General features: G+C 43.5%; 1 protein-coding gene across 1 annotated transcript; it reads left to right on the top strand.

Annotated features, from left to right (window-relative positions):
- Window positions 1-78: 78 nt before the first annotated feature.
- On the top strand, window positions 79-14,873 carry fam210aa (family with sequence similarity 210 member Aa). Its single transcript, XM_063185936.1, has 6 exons — window positions 79-211; window positions 592-662; window positions 1,684-1,999; window positions 3,123-3,283; window positions 11,411-11,522; window positions 12,996-14,873. The coding sequence occupies exons 3-6, from the start codon at window positions 1,721-1,723 to the stop codon at window positions 13,308-13,310; spliced, it is 867 nt and encodes a 288-aa protein (XP_063042006.1). The 5' UTR covers window positions 79-211; window positions 592-662; window positions 1,684-1,720; the 3' UTR covers window positions 13,311-14,873.
- Window positions 14,874-16,252: the final 1,379 nt, after the last annotated feature.

Genomic DNA, 16,252 nt, shown 5'->3' with positions numbered 1-16,252 from the left:
ACAGGACAATGGAAAGCAATCGAATACCCAAGTGACGAGTTTATACTACATATCCCACAACCCATTGCGTGTCCAAGGTCTTTGCGTAGAAAGTGTGCGTCGTCAGGTGCTGAATTCTCCTTTCCAAAGTGAATGACAGAAGGACAACATGGCCTGTTAGTTATTTAGCGCGGGCCGAAGCGAAAAGGATGGGCATCTCTTTTCCATGCACGTGTGTGGTTTCAGTATATTTTGTTCATCAATATAGTTAAATCAACGAGTCGGCAGTCTTAGAAGCGTCTGGCTATCGCTAGTCAGCTACACAGCATCGTTAGTCAGCTAAATGACAGTTCCAAGTTTGAGGCCACCCAGCGTTGGAGGCTTGTCTTGTCGGTGGTGGTCAGTGGACATTATTCTGGACAGGGCCGAACTGCCTGTGTTTGTTTGGCTTGTTTACAGTACGGAGCCTACGTCGCTCGATATAGTTGGCCTTGAGAGTCAGATTACAGAGCAACTCTAGGACCACATAACGACACACGTTTTCCTCGAATGTCTGTTGGCTAGGACTACCTGAGCATTTTGTATTTCTGTTTTTCTGTGTGTCTGTTGCAGGATAAAGTACCCACGTGTAGAATGACGTCTCTTCAACTTTTGAACCGTCTTTGAGTCACAATTTCACAAAGGTATGGATTTTGAAAACGCCTTGCTGAGATAGCCTAACTGCAGTGTTTACATACATCAAAGCTGTAAGTCATGTCCTTGTCCTTGACGACAAAACATTATCTAATTTGTGTAACCTTTGGATGTTGGCAACATCGTGCTTGTTTCACAACTGACTTCCGTGGCCAAGAGTTGTTGATAGCAGTGTCATTCAGTCAGTGCTACAAAGATACAGTGTGTACAGAGTACCTATACTGCAGGCAGAATAAAAAAACAAGTGGGTTAAATTGTTCACTGTCGGTTGACCAAAAATACGTGACAAAAATCTAAAGTTTACACGCCTAAAGCTTAGTTTACGTTAATGACAGATACGCATGCAGGTGCCGAGTATGCACAACAATCATTTTCAGTGTGCGGCTGTCAGAGTTGCACAAGTGCTGTTAGAATCCTGTGCAATAGTAGCGATGGTGTTGACACATTGTTTTGGGCTGGCTTAGATTGTTTGCATGAGTCTATGTATAGTGGGTGTTAAAGGGGGGTGGTGGAGGAGTGGGTGTAGGAAAGTGTTGGGATGTTGAATAGTGAGGAGGGACAGGTGGTGTTTAGAAATAGGGTGATGCTGGCGTAAGTGTTTGTTTTCAACTAAGGCCTGTAGTGCAGATGTCCACCCCTCCTACATGCAAACTGTACATGATCATATTGCAAAGTTCATGAAAGCCAACGTGCACAAGCCTTCAGAAATACAGGTACAGGTGTGAGGCAGGAAAACTTGACCAAAGAATTGGAGATTCAGATAACACACCACAGACTGTTTATCACTGTTGACTTTTTTCTTGTTTTTTTTTTTTTTTTTGGTGCAAATGTACACATTTCGGTTAGTGCTTCATTAGCTAACCTGAAGATGAACTTAGCGAAACATGTTTTTCTGAAAGATCTCAGGCATGTTGGAGACAGTATAGGTATAGGGCACAGCCAGCAGAAGGGCAATCAAGATACCTTCTTGAGTATTTTGATGATGATTTTTACATTCTGCTTTCTGGCTAGGGCAAAAGACTGACCAGTCTAGGCAGCTGATAAGAGGATGCAGAAGTTCCTCCACATGAGATCCGTGAGGCAGCAGGCCTCCGTCCTGCACCGCCTGCTCCAGGGGCCCGTGTCCCGGCCCCCTGCAACCCTCCGGCCCTGGAGGGGGGGCCCCGGCCCGGCCCCACCCAGGCTAACATACTGCGCCCCCCGGTGTCTATCCACCTCCACGGCAGCTTGGTCCTCCTCACAGCAGAAAGGCAGCACGGAGCAGCCTGAGAAGCAGCCTCCTCAGCAGCCTCCTCAGCAGCCACCGTCTACTCAGCAGCAGCCACAGGTACCGTCCGTGCTTTTGCTGTAGGGTCAAAGACGTCTTTGTCATGTTTTTTACAGTTACAGTCAGCAGAAGGCATCCGTTACACTGATTGACAATGTCATTTTGCACGTCTTTGACCCTGTAGCAGCTCCACGTCTCTGGGGTGCATTTCTGGAAAGCCTAGTTGTTAGCAGCTAGCGACTTGGGTAGTTGCCAATGGGAAATTGCATTGCGAGCAACAAAGTAGCTAACACGGTTAGCGACTACGCTTTCCAGAAATGCACCCCTGGAATGCTTTGCCCCCCAACATCAGAAGTGCGTTTCCCGAAGGCGTAGTTGCTTGCCAGTTAGTGACTTGGGTAGTTGCCAATGGGAAATTGCATTGCTAACAACAAAATAGCTAACGTAGTTAGCAACTGTGGTTTCCAGAAAAGCACCCCAGATCTGTTCCCACACTTTTAAATTCAGACTCAAAACACATTTGTACACATTGGGCCTTTGCTTCCTCGTTGATAGTTTTTCTTTCATCCTTATCTTTTATCGTACCTTTTTATTGCACTTGTCTATTGGAATTAGGGCTGGGCGGTATACCGTTTCAAAACCGTGATAACGATTTTCACCTAAGGTTCACTTAGAAGGTTTTTTTTTTTTAGTTTTTTTTCCAGACGTTATCTATATTTCATATTCTATATTCTTGTTGTCTGACCATGTCTCGGCTTTAGCACTTTTTTTATTATTTCATTCTAGTCTTTTTTTAGTTTGACTCTGCTCAGCACTTAGGCCAGTTCTTGCTGTTTTTAAATGTGCTATAAAAGGTAAACCTACTTCGGTAGCACTTTATTTTAGGTATACATCAATTAGCACTAATACATACAATGTGCCTGTAGTAAGCAAGTAAGTAACTTGTAAGACATGTACAAAGCAAAATCAAACATTTGTTAGGCATGTATTCGCAAATGTCTTGTTCATGCACAATAAGGGATTTATTACCAATTTAACTTTAGTAAGGACCTAGTAGGCCTTAGCGTTTGCTTAGTACATGCCTTACAAGTTACTTATGCAGGCATTAACATTGTATGTATTAGTGCTTATAGATGTATCCCTAAAATAAAGTGTTACCTAAACTTCCTTACTTCCATGTCAGCCTCCTGAGGAGGAGCATGAGATAGACCCTCTGCAGGACAAGTCCATCGGCCTGGTGCAGCGCTTCAAGAAGACCTTCAAGCAGTACGGCAAGGTCATGATCCCCGTGCACCTACTCACCTCCTCTGTCTGGTTCGGCTCCTTCTACTACGCCGCCATGCAGTGAGTACAACGTAGGGCTGTTTGGTTTTGTTTGTTTGTTTGTTTGTTTTGTCTTTGTTTTTTTGGGGGCGGAATCTAGAAACTACCTCGAGCTGGAATCGAACTGCGAGTCTGTGGCATAACAGTCATACTGTTTTCAGGACGACTAATATGGTGCCCATGCCCGCACCAGCTATGTTGGCACTAAAGTGCTTACCTGCCAGCCACCCGTTCATACCGGGCTCTGAACTTTTTAGTTTTTACATGCGTGACTGTGTTACTGAAATTAACCGGTTGACATACACATTGTTGTCACGCAGTGTTTCCCACAGAAATTTTGGAAACTATGGGGGCAGCCGGGGTTTATTTTGTCCGGGGCGGGGGGGGGTTTCTCACACACGGGGGCGGGCCTTTTTTTTGGGGGGGGGGGTTGTATTCTTGCAGCGTAAATGCAAAACGGCAAAACAATGACTACAGTATGACATTGCGCATGGAGAAACTGTAGGCCTGGGCCTATATTTCAGCCATTTATATTTTGAGAAATAAGGCTACATAAGATTTTACCCATGACTTGTATAATAGTAGTACATTGTCATTGTCAAAAAATGCAGTACAGTGAATAATTTCTGTTTACAACACAGTTTCATTCGTCCCTCATGCAGGGGTCTGGGAAACAATAATAAAACAAAATAGGAGCAGAGATAAGAATTTAAGATTCTACATGAGGGGTGCTGGTCACAGGGCCAGTTTTTTCCAAATTCCTCCCATTAAAAGGGCTGAACAACATATTACACATTTATGTCTATATTCACATTCATTACACATTAATTTCTATATGCAGCCCGATGTCTCCTCTGCTGTGTCAATGAAGGTCTGTCACCAAACTCATTACAACTGTAAAACAAAGCCTAGGGAGTGTTAGTAAACTCATCCCAACTGTCCCTTCTCTGAAGGTTTTTTATATTGCTCCCAAACCCAAGTTAACTACAACAACTTGACTAGGCTTTTGATCCCTGTCTTTCAAGCACTTGTGGTTCTCTCTATAGCAGGGGTGCCCAACCTTTTTTTAACCAAGATCTACTTTTGAAGTTGATGGTCTGCCGTGATCTACCAAGTCAAATTCAAGGATGTCAGTATGAAAATTTAAGACCTCCATTTATTAATCACCATTATTATGAACAAAATGTTTTCAGTAGGCTACTATGGCCGTATCTTTTCAGTGTGTTTTTAAAGTGTGTTGAATCTTTACAAAGCAATGCAGCACTGATAGTATGCAGAGATAATTTCAGTCATACACAAGTCATAAACAACTGAAACAATTTTCAAAATGATAAACATTTGGTATATAAAAGGCACATAGGCCCTATTTCTAAAATATGATGAAGCATTATCATGCCTTCAGTGGTATAGGCTACAAATTAAAAAGGGCTCAGAAATTCACCATTTGTTATGGGTAAATAGTAGGCTACTATGAGAGAGAGAGAGAGAGAGAGAGAGAGAGAGAGAGAGAGAGAGAGAGAGAGAGAGAGAGAGAGAGAGAGAGAGAGAGAGAGAGAGAGAGAGAGAGAGAGAGCGCAATGAGAGAACTCATTGGATTGGTTAACACCCCTGTTAAGTGTGACTTCTTCTATGAAGGTTTTTTTTTTTCCAGCTCTCTGGGACAGTAGCACAGCAAAGGCTTTCTATTGTGAGTTTGGCCAATCGTTTTGTCCACAACTGAAGCAAGAAACAGCACAAATTGAAGTGAATTCCATACATGTCAACAACTAACATTTCCCTTACACGCGGCACGCGATGTAAACGCAGTTAGCGATGATGCATGCGACTAGCGATTTGGACGAAGATCCTCGCATATCGGCGTGTCATAACGCATCGTTGCGCACATGTTCTGTTACTCATCCGATGTTACACGTGTGCACACATGAATCAATTGTAATACCCTTACGGTCACTTCCTAATGCTTTCCCCTCATTCTGTGTTACCGTGGGACTACTAACCAATACAGAGTCTATAGGATGTATTTACTCCAGGAGGAAAATGCGAAGGAAATTCAAAATCGTAATTCAAATCGTTTTTAACAAAAACGGATATCGTAAAAAAAGTAAAAAAAAAAGTAAAAAAAAAAATTTTTTATTTTATTTTTTTACATTTTCGTAAACTATGGCGGCCAAATTTAAACTATGGCGGGCCGCCATAGTTTCCTCAATGTATGGGAAACACTGTGTCACGGTTAGCAGTGAAAAAACAAGTACTTTCCGGTTTGCGAACGCTAAGATCTGTGGTGAACACGCCAGCCAGTTCGCGATTAGCTGCAGGAATGGACACCGGCACAGTTCTCAGTCGACCTCAATGCGCCATCAGTGCCCTGTCCGGGATGTTTTTTTAAGAAGATATTTTTGTGGCCATTTCCTTTATTATGGGAGAGCAGTGAAGATACAAATAGGAAAACTGTGTGAGAGAGAGTTGGGGAAATATTGGGAACCAAGATGAGCCTCAAACCCGGGTCCCCAGATTTATGGTGTGGGATCTTGGCGCAACGAGCCATGCCATGGCACCCCAAAATCGCGTTTTGGTGTTTTTTTCTCACTCGAGCTGAGAAGGAACAGTGCCAGTACTTATACCCAATCTTGAGTCATCTGATGTTTCACTTCATTGCACTCTGTCTTTCTCTTTCACTTTTACTGCACCATTAAAGCTATTGCACCATGTCCCACGTTTGGTAATAGGATAAAACAGAGATTCCTCTTTCTTACCACTTTATTGAATACTTTGAATGCGCACCCAAATTTTAAGACATTTGCATTATAATTTCGCTACGGCAAAAATTTGCCAGGAAAAAAATTGCCAGGGACTGAAAAGTTGGTTCTCGATGTAATGGGCACCAAGTTCAAATGGCCACAGAGTCTCCATCCAGTTCCCTGGGACAATACACAGTAGCAGCAGATGTCGCAGGGTTCAGAAAGTAAGAGCCCTGCCCTGCCCTGCCACACACTATCGCGTATCAGCCAATTCACTGAGCCAGTTGATCCCTTGGTAGGCTTAGCTAATTGGGGACATCACCTGTCTGTGAGGGCACAGGTAGAAGAAATGTACATGACTGGTGCCTTTATTTTCTCAAAAGAAATGGCAGAGGTTCGTAAAACGGACAAATGCCACCATACTTTCGCCATACTACTTTTTTAGCATTTTTTTCCATCTGTTTGGTCCAGCATCTGCAGTACTGATGTGCACACATTCTCTGACTTTTTTTGGATGTTTATTTTGTCAACCTAGTTTGTACAGCTCTGATCAACATTAATCTAGTTGTGGAGCAGTAGTCCCGTTTGGTCCCGGCCAGTCGAAGGCTCGGCTTCAGGAACTAATCCCAGAAGTGAAACTCACTGGAGCATGTGTGCTTGGTTGAAAGTTTTCTCACTTTCATTTTGAGTCCATGCTCTTCATGCTTAATGGCGTTGCATGGTCGTGTGTGTGTGTGTGTGTGCGTGTGCGTGTGCGTGTGTGTGTGTGTGTGTGTGTGTGTGTGTGTGTGTGTGTGTGTGTGTGTGTGTGTGTGTGGGGGTGTGTGTGTGGGCGTGTGTGTGTGGGCGTGTGTGTGTGTGTGTGTGTGTGTGTGTGTGTGTGTGTGTGGGCATGTGTGTGTGTGGGCGTGTGTGTGTGTGTGTGTGTGTCACAGTGCTCTCCTGGCCCCCTAGCTTAGTGATTTAGCATACCTCAGGAGGCCCCTAAGAACCTAATTGGCTTTTTTTCATGTCGATTCAGGTCTTCACTTGAGCACCCTGTGTGTGTGTGCGCGTGTGTGCGTGCGTGTGTGTGTGGTGTAACTAGCACAGTCACAGTGTGAAAAGTGAAATCGTGCCAGGGGCGTTATCTGGGCCAGGCAGGCAGGTTGGCGATGCGAAACGCAACGCAACACAACGGACTGGTGAAAAGAGGAAAGATGCTTTCCCCCATCTTATTGCAGTGAGTGTTGTGTTGTGTTGCCGTGGTTTGCTCATACACAGGTAATCAGGCAGGCTGCAGCACCAAGACTAGAGGATGGAGCAAAGTAACGACACAACACTCAAGGCGGCAGCCAGGACGTGATTAGTTGGCAGAGTAGTGTGCCTGTTCTGTCAGCAGTTCCTCCCAGACAGCTTAGGCTGATCACTAGGCGGCCTAACTGGCAGAGCTCAGGCGGTTTGGTGTGCCAGCCTGGAGTGTGTTCAGCTAGTAGGATGGAGGCTGATTTGGAGATGCTAAGGTAGGTAGTGGGGGGGAAGAGGCAGACTGAGGGTGTGTTCCATTACTCGCCCTCTGTACTGTGTACCTTGTTTAAGTGTAGTGAAGTACCCTTCCCACCCTCCGCGATTCACGAGGCGAGTACATTCCGATTCCCGTTCTGTCTGATACACTTAACGGAAATGACGGTTGGTCGCGTGTCATCAGAGTTTACCAACCGCCAATATGCAATTCATGACGGAAGGCACTGTTCGTTATGCTGACACTTTTTAAAGTCACCCCTGTCTCTAATACACATGGCAATTGTCTTTGGAATCAAAACTATGCTGTCATCACGGAGATTCAGCCGTTTGACAGATCTGACACTCAACTACGTAACAAACATGGCGGCCGTTGAGTGTACAGTTACTCCACACTTCGAAAAATGGCCGTTTTGGGGGCGTTATCCGGGTAATTTACAGTACACTTTACCGCCGCGATTAGAAATGGAACACCCTGCGTACCCAAACACAGTGCGGAAAGGGCGTAAAGTACGAGTATTGGAACACACCATGAGACTGCTGCTGTTGGTTGGGTCAGAGAGGTTTTATGAGAGCAAACTCACAACTTTTCCCGGGTGGTGCTGCACTCTAGGGTCGCCAACGAAGGAGTGCATACCATGAGTACCCCCTCACTCAGACTCGTGTCACTTCCTCTCTTCCGATTTGACTTTATTCCATACATGTGTTCTACATTATCCCACATACCGCCTGCAGTGTGCTCGCGTCCCCCTAGTGGTACACATGCATACCATACCCCTGATTGGGATCCACTGCTGTACATGATCAGATCTGTGAAATATTACGGTTGCACATTTAATTGTTAGTCAAAGATGCACCTCCCTGTATGATTTTTTGTTTTGTTTGACTACTACACAGTGTAACCAAATAATTGTCTACTCTAGTAGAGTAAGGTACATCAAGCCCCTGCATTTCCTGAATCCATGTGATGTCAGGTGAACGCCCCTTTAGCCTCTTAAGCTTCGGTGCTATTTGTGAGGTTTTTTTAAGGTTTTGCACAACGTCTACTTACATGGTTCCTCTGTCTGCATACTTTGACCTATCATGAAGTGGCTGGTATCATTTGAAAGTAGAGACTCTGTAGAATCCACAGGAAGTGACAGGACTATTTTGTGATGTACTGCCAAGGACTTACAGGGGTTAGAACATCTTTTTTCTGAAATGCGGTCATGAAGACCCCCTCGAAATTACTACATTTCAGCAGTTAAGATGATACATTTGGCCTTGGAAACACATTTAAGACTTATTCACAGGTCTACTGAAGCTGTTTGTCAAAGGGGAAGTTGTTACAGCTATATATGATAAGGCCCGACCAATATATCGGCCCCACCGATATATCGGGCCGATATTTTGCATTTTTGGGATATCGGTATCGACCATACTTTTGTATAAGTTTGTATAACTTTCACAACCAATTTTGCAGCCGTTTCGTTCTGAATGCATCTTCTATTTTGCTCTCCCCACTTTGGGTCCTTGAGAGTTCATTATTATAACTAAATATATGTGTATATATAATAATAATAATTTATATTACATTCAATTTTATTATGAACAATATTTCTATATATCGGTTGCACATATCGGTTATCGGCCTCCCATTTCCATAAAAATCGGTATCGGCCCTGAAAAAACCATATCGGTCGGGCCCTAATATATGACCTTTCCCAAGACAATTATGTGTGGATATACACATGTGTTTTGCCAAGTGACTTTTTGTAATTTTTTTAGTTAGTCAAAATGCACCCCCCATATAAGGTCTTAACTGTACAAGAACCTTTTGAGCTAGAAGCCTTATCATGGTCACATATGAAAGCATACCCCTTGAGGTGTTATACAGTCATCTGCCATGGTTGGATATGCCTTTTGGGTAGTATTACAGAGATGATGCAGTACTGTACTGTACTGTAAGAGGTATTGTTGAGCAAATCTGACATTTCTCTGTCCCTGGATGTAACACAGAAGGGTTATATGGCTCATATGAAAGCTTGGAGTTTGGACTATCATTCAGCCTTTGAATGCTTTGTGGGGGCTGCAGTCATTCAAAGCAAATGTGCCAACACGAAGCTGCGTAAAATAAGACTTGCCTACTTCTCTTCCCAGGCTTGTCCTTCAGGGTAGGAATGTCACAGAGCCACACAGATGATGCCTATGTAATCAGCAGAGTCTGGGGATGATGTGGAATACCATTGATCATATGGAAAAATATGGAAGTGTAGACAAACAGCACAATTCTTGAGGAAGGAAAAACATGATCGTTTTTTTTTTCACAATAAAGTGGAGTTAATTTGAGTGGAGTTGTACAACTTGTGGTTGAAATAAAGTAAAAAAAAAAAAAAAAAGAATACACTTTCATCAACCTTGGATTGTAACAGACATTTGGAGATCATGGGGATAAGGATATGTTCATGTTAGGATGTTCAATCATCCTAGGAAGGTAGGGAGACATCAGACGGTAGGTGCTTGAGGGGGTCAAATTTGAAAGGTGACATTGTGTAATAAATTGATAATAATGCACATACAATATGTTCAAACCTCTGCAAAGTAGTGCTAAATGTATTCCGGAGGGTCTAAGCTTTCCAATGATATATAATGTTCCTGGGTTTATTACACCACCTGGATTACAAACAATTGCGGGATGAAGATCAAGTTGAAGTTTAAAGTCATTGGACCCGGTACAGGGCACTCCAAAGCTTAAGAGGTTAGGAGACCTTTGGAGACTTGAGGTTGATTGTTCCAACCATAAATGGAGTTCCCTTGGTGCTGTAGATGGATAGATAGATAGTTTATTTGTCCTTTCGGAAAATTGTTCTGTGCCATTTTCAGTGCATCTGATACAATTACAAAGACATTATAATAAACAAGAACACAATACACAACCCCCCCTCCCTCCCTCTGTAGGACAAGAAGACGGGTTGACAAAAAACCCAACTTAAACACAGTAAAGTGCAGTTATTCAGTGCCAAAGTGCAATGTGCTATTCAGTCTAAGTTACAGTTGTCTTATTTAACATGGATATACTATTAGGTATAAATGATCGGCGGTGGCGATAGCGCACATCAAGTGCCACAGAAAGAGAAGAAGAAGGGGGGGGGACAACGCCTCCTTAGGTGACACAACTTGAGCACACTCCTTTGCATTGGGTGGGTGGGGTTTGAATGATATCTACAAAGGAAATCTTTGGTCTAACTGCCAGAGCTGAGGCTGTTGGGTGGCAGGCAGCCTAGAGGAGGATGACTGGGGGATGATGGGACAGGTTGTAGGGGTAGTGTAGTAGCCTAGACTGTGGATCTCCTAGTGTTGGCCTCCTTGGATATGATTCTGATGTGAATGACACTGCAGTGGTGCATGGATGACAGTTCAGAGTTGTTGTAAAATCGATACTGTATTGTAATCAATCGATAGTAATAGCATGTAGTAATAGATTAATATGGTTTAACATATGGTTATAACTATAAAAGGGTGTTACTCTCTCTGTTTTTCCCCTACTCTGTCCAGTTCTACAACATGTATTTTAGTTTGGATGCCCATTTGTACTTTATTTGCCAGATCCTCCATGAAATATCCTTCAGGAAATGCTTCTGGTTTTGAGAAAACTTGGGAAATACTTACAAGTAGTGATATTGCAAATATTTAATATGATTATCCTCCATGAGTGGCTTGGTTATCCCTAATCAACTTTGCAGCTGTGAAATCATTGCATCTTCTTTTCTTTCTCTTCTGCAATTCTCAGTGTGGTGAATGTAGTGTAGATACGACTATAAGAAGTGGTATTGTATTATCGGTATCTTTGTTATTATCTTATTATGATTGCCAATACTAGTCTTTTTCAACCTCTCCTCATCCTCTTGTTTTTGTTCTTTTGCTTTCTCAGTGGAGTGAATGTAGTGCCATTTCTGGAGTATGTAGGCTTTCCTGACAAACTCGTCAAACTCCTTGAAAACTCTCAAAGTGGCTACGCTCTGACTGCATACGCAATGTACAAGGTAAGCACAAAATGATAATCTTTAAGTTGTACTGAGAGGCACATCAACAAGGAGTCATGACGTTTTGCTTAGATGACCTCAGCTTTTAAACAAATGTTAATGTAAAAAAAAATAGCCAATATTATGTGGCTGTTCAAAAAATGTGAAATTGATTGCACTTGCTGCCATTCAAGCGATAACATTCCAAACAAAGCCTGGTATTCATTGTGTTAACATTGGTAGCTTACATTTTTGTGAAGCAGTTTGGCCCAACTCCGCTATGTCTCGTTGTTTATAATGGCACCAGATATAAATGTTGTTTTAAATAGTGTTGCACCGATAACGATACCAGTATCGGTGGATCGGCACTAAAATGGTGGTATCGGTATCGACGAGTACCAACAAATAGGGCACCGATACCATTTACAGGTGCTTGTATGACACTTAAACAGCCTTGAAATTTGTTATTTCATAGAGGTATTTAAAAAGTATAAAACGTTTTGCTGGATTCACTTTGTATTAGTCTTTTTCCTGTTTCACAAAGGTAGGCAGCAGCCTAACAAAGCCTTGCAATGATTTTACATTATTATTATTATTACATTATTACATTGCACTTAGCTGACGCTTTCATTTATTCAAAGCGACTTACAGTTATTATTTTTTAGGGTATTGGTTACAGCCCCTGGAGCAATGTGGGGTTAGGTGCCTTGCTCTAGGGCACTTCAGCCATGGATGGAGATGTAGGGAGAGGTCAAGGGAGATTTGAACCTGCAACCCCTAGATTGAAAGACCAACTCTCTAACCATTAGGCCATGGCTGCCCATCCATCCAAGTAGTATGCACTGCAGCCCTTCATATATATATACACATTTCAAATAGGGTGGTATCGGTGTCGGCCGATACTGCGCAGCCAGGTATCGGGTATCGGTATCGGGGCCAAAAAATGGTATCAGTGCAACAGTTGTGGAGGAGCCAGCAGCGTGATTCTTCCCCTTCTCAGAGACTTCATCCCTCCTGATCATCACACCTCCTCCCCTTTACTACTCCATTTCACTACTGGTTACACTTGACTATCCCTCCATCCACACACAGACCCGGCTGCAGAACCAAGTGTTTGGATGGGCATTTGATGGAGTATGGGGGGGCACCTTAGCGGGGGGTATGGTTACACTTGACTATCCCTCTATCCACACATAGGGTGGTACACTACAAGCAGACGTCATCCTGTATGATCATGCTTACTGTACAGCGAATACTCACAAAGGCAAAGTAGTGAATATTGGCATGACTTGACTACATTATGATATTGCATTGCATTTGGCAGACACTTTATAACCAAAGCGACTTTCAAACGAGGACATAATCATAGCCAACATCACTAGCAGATACAAAGTGCACAGGAAATATACAGAACAACAAGTGCAAATGCAGAGAAGGATTCGTTTCTGTTTTTTTGACTTGACTTGATTTGATTTGATTTGATTTGATTGACAGATCGCCACCCCGGCACGCTACACGGTGACCCTGGGCGGCACGTCGCTGTCGGTGAGGTACCTGCGCAAGCACGGCCACCTGTCCACGCCTCCACCCGTCAAGGAGTACATCCAGGAGAAGATGGATGAGACCAGGGACAGGTTCTCGGAGAAGATGGAGGAGACCAAGGATCGATTCTCCGAGAAGATGGAGGAAACCAAGGACCGATTCTCCGAGCTCAGATTCTCCGAGCGAATAGAGGAGACCAAGGACAAGATCAACGAGAGACTGCAGGAGACCAAAGACAAGGTGGCTTTTCGCAAGAAAGCTGAGTAGGAGGACATGTCTTTATTGTTGTCGATGTCCAACCGTACCTACTGGCCTTTGGAAGGCCCCCGTGGTAGTAGATGAAAAAAAAAGAATTAATCACTGAAGGTGACGATGGAACATTGCACTAAAGACTGAAGGCCTTCCCCAAGCTATCAATACAGTAATAGAACCACATGAGACACACACACACACACACACACACACACACACACACACACACACACACACACACACACACACACACACACACACACACACACACACAAGCGCCCACAGTTTTCCACAGATGCCGCTGCTCACTCGAGAAAGTTCGCTTTGAGAAATCGCTACCATGCAAGCGCTTCCGTGACATCATGCCCACCAGAACCACACCCACTCGAACCTGGCACCCCGTTGGGTCATCCATAGGAAGTGTTCTCATTCTTAGCTGCGTCACTAGTCTGCTGTTGCGGTTATGCACCGTTAGACGTGTTCATTGAGGCCCTGGGAATTAAAAAATAGTGCTGATAAAAGAAAGTGTTCATAGAGTTTCATGCACGTGAGAAGACACAAGTGCTATTGTCATTTTAGGTATTTTTCTGAAATTGCAGAGAACTATTTTTTTTGTTTGAGAATGAGTAATGTTGTATGGAATGCAGAGAGTGGAGGGGGGTCTGCGTGGATGCTGGTGTGTGTTGTTGACAATGCCTATTATGATGGTTACATATTGCACACTTTTTAGGCTTTGCCTGTAGAGTCAGGTTTTTTTTCTGGTGTGCTGTGACAGTCCAAAGTTTTAAGAAGTCATTGAGTCATCCTGTCAATATACGTATGTATCCTATCCTTGTCTCAACATCGAAAATATGCATCTCATCCAGACTAGAGTCATTATGCATCAGAGTGAAATTATAATAATAAAAATGTAGCCTAGGTAAATGATTTTGCAAAAGAATTACATATCTTCTGTAATGCCGTTGGAGAGAAATGATTTCTGCAGAATAAATAATCATATAAGTTCATATACAATTTCCAGAGTATTTAATTACATGCTTATATTTTCTAGCCTGTCAACTTTCATTTTCTGCTAACAGGCTTTAATTTGTTGCCGCCCCAAAATTGTTTACTTCTACGTTAACCAAACTTGTACTCTTGCTTGTCCTTCAATGACATTAATGAATTTTGTGTAATTAGGGCTGAATGGGGTTGTTCACAAATGAGTTTCACCTCATGGCAACCCCGGCCTTCAGATTCTCCCACCCCCCCCAGCCTTGCTACCTTCTACGCCTTGTTTTTGTATAATCTTTGTTCGTCATCTTGTCTCCTTTCACCGATAAATTAATTATTTATTTTAGTCAGTTTTACCATTTTAATGACCCTCCCTTCCCTTCCCTCCTCCATTCGCCGTCAGATAACCTTACCTGTGACAGAGCAAAGGCCCCAAATGTCGACAGTAAACCTTGATGGTCAATCTAGACTCTTGGGCCCTGAAAGTGTTTCCAGTCTACTTTTTCGTCCACAGAGGGTTTTTTTCTGTGAAGGTTCAATGTGGTCTGTCCTGACTAAATAAACATCAACCGTGCACAAAAGCCACCACAGTTTCTCTTTTCCTTTCTCTTCTTTTCTCCAAGCACAACAGCCGACACTCAAGGCCACAGCAGGTGAGTTTTGTGAAAAGTGAGGCGGGGTTGACGGACACCAACACCAGGTGAGATTGTGAAAAGTGTGGGGTGACCTTTTTCTCCCCCTCTCTGAGGGAAAGTTTTCACTGCAGGACCCAGACAACAACACTTACACTTTACAGCCACCGAAAGTGCTTGGCTGATGGTCAGGGCTGATAGCAGGGTTGCCAGATGAAGCTGAGGATTTCCAGGCCAAGACATACCCAAAACACGCCTGGGAGCGCTGAATCCCTCCAAATACTATTGATTTCTATGACCAAAAATGCAGTGTTTTTTGGTGCTAATTTTAAATCTCATTTTTACCCGCAGATTTCCATCCTAAGCAGCCCAATTGGGCGGGAAACCGCCCAATCTGGCAACACTGGCTGATAGCAGGCAGCGTTTAACCGCCGCGTCTCGGCGCTCTGTATAAAAGGCCTCATTCATTTCATTCCAAGGAGGGGCTGTGAGTGCTGTGATAAAGCGGCCAGGTCAGGCCACAAGTGAACACCTGTTGAGAGTCAGGCACCTGGTGGTGGGGGAAGTGGAGGCTGAGCGTGAGGAGAGGTGAAGCAACACGCACCCCTCCTGGGCCCGCAGAGAACTGGTCGTCGTCAGAGGCGATTCTACGGTCAGGTGGGGCCCCAAGCGAAAATGCATAAGAATGAACATATGAACCAAAATCGCCACTACTGTGGTAAATTGTGGGCTGTCATTCACTATCTAGGGGCTTGGGGGCCCCAAGCGGTTGCCTGCCTTGCCTGGTGGCAAGACGCGCCTCTGGTCGTCGTGACCGGTCTTATACTACCTCCATGGTCGTGACTCTGTCATTCAAAAAGAACTCCGAACATACAGTACTTTTTAAAATCAAATTTGACTGGGTTTTGGGGAGATCAGTCTTCTCTAAGTATTCTGACAGTGATCCTTTTGGATATTATAGTGGGAAACGCTGAGACTGAGACTGCAGTTCTCCTGGGCTTCGAACTGGCCATGACCTCTTGAGGTTAACAAAAAGAATTCTGAACAGGATGGGTTAGTGGGAGGTTACTTTTGTCATATAGTAAGTAATCTTCTATGATTTCTAACCAGGTCTGCTTGTTAGCAGGCCTGCATGTGTAGAGGATTTTTGTCTGATTTGAAAAGTGTAGTTTAAGCCCATTATGAGAGCCTATGTAAGGAATGTTTGATATGAAAAGCGTTTGACTTGTAGCAGTGCTGAGTATCAAAGTGAAATGAAATCGCTGGCTAATAAAAACCATAAAACCGCCTTATTTTAGTGCTTTAGTTGTGTATCTTTTGGATAAATTAAGT

The sequence above is a fragment of the Engraulis encrasicolus genome, chromosome 20 (assembly GCF_034702125.1).
Source record: "Engraulis encrasicolus isolate BLACKSEA-1 chromosome 20, IST_EnEncr_1.0, whole genome shotgun sequence".
Lineage (NCBI taxonomy): Eukaryota > Metazoa > Chordata > Actinopteri > Clupeiformes > Engraulidae > Engraulis > Engraulis encrasicolus.
This window is presented reverse-complemented; position numbering and strand designations above follow the sequence as displayed.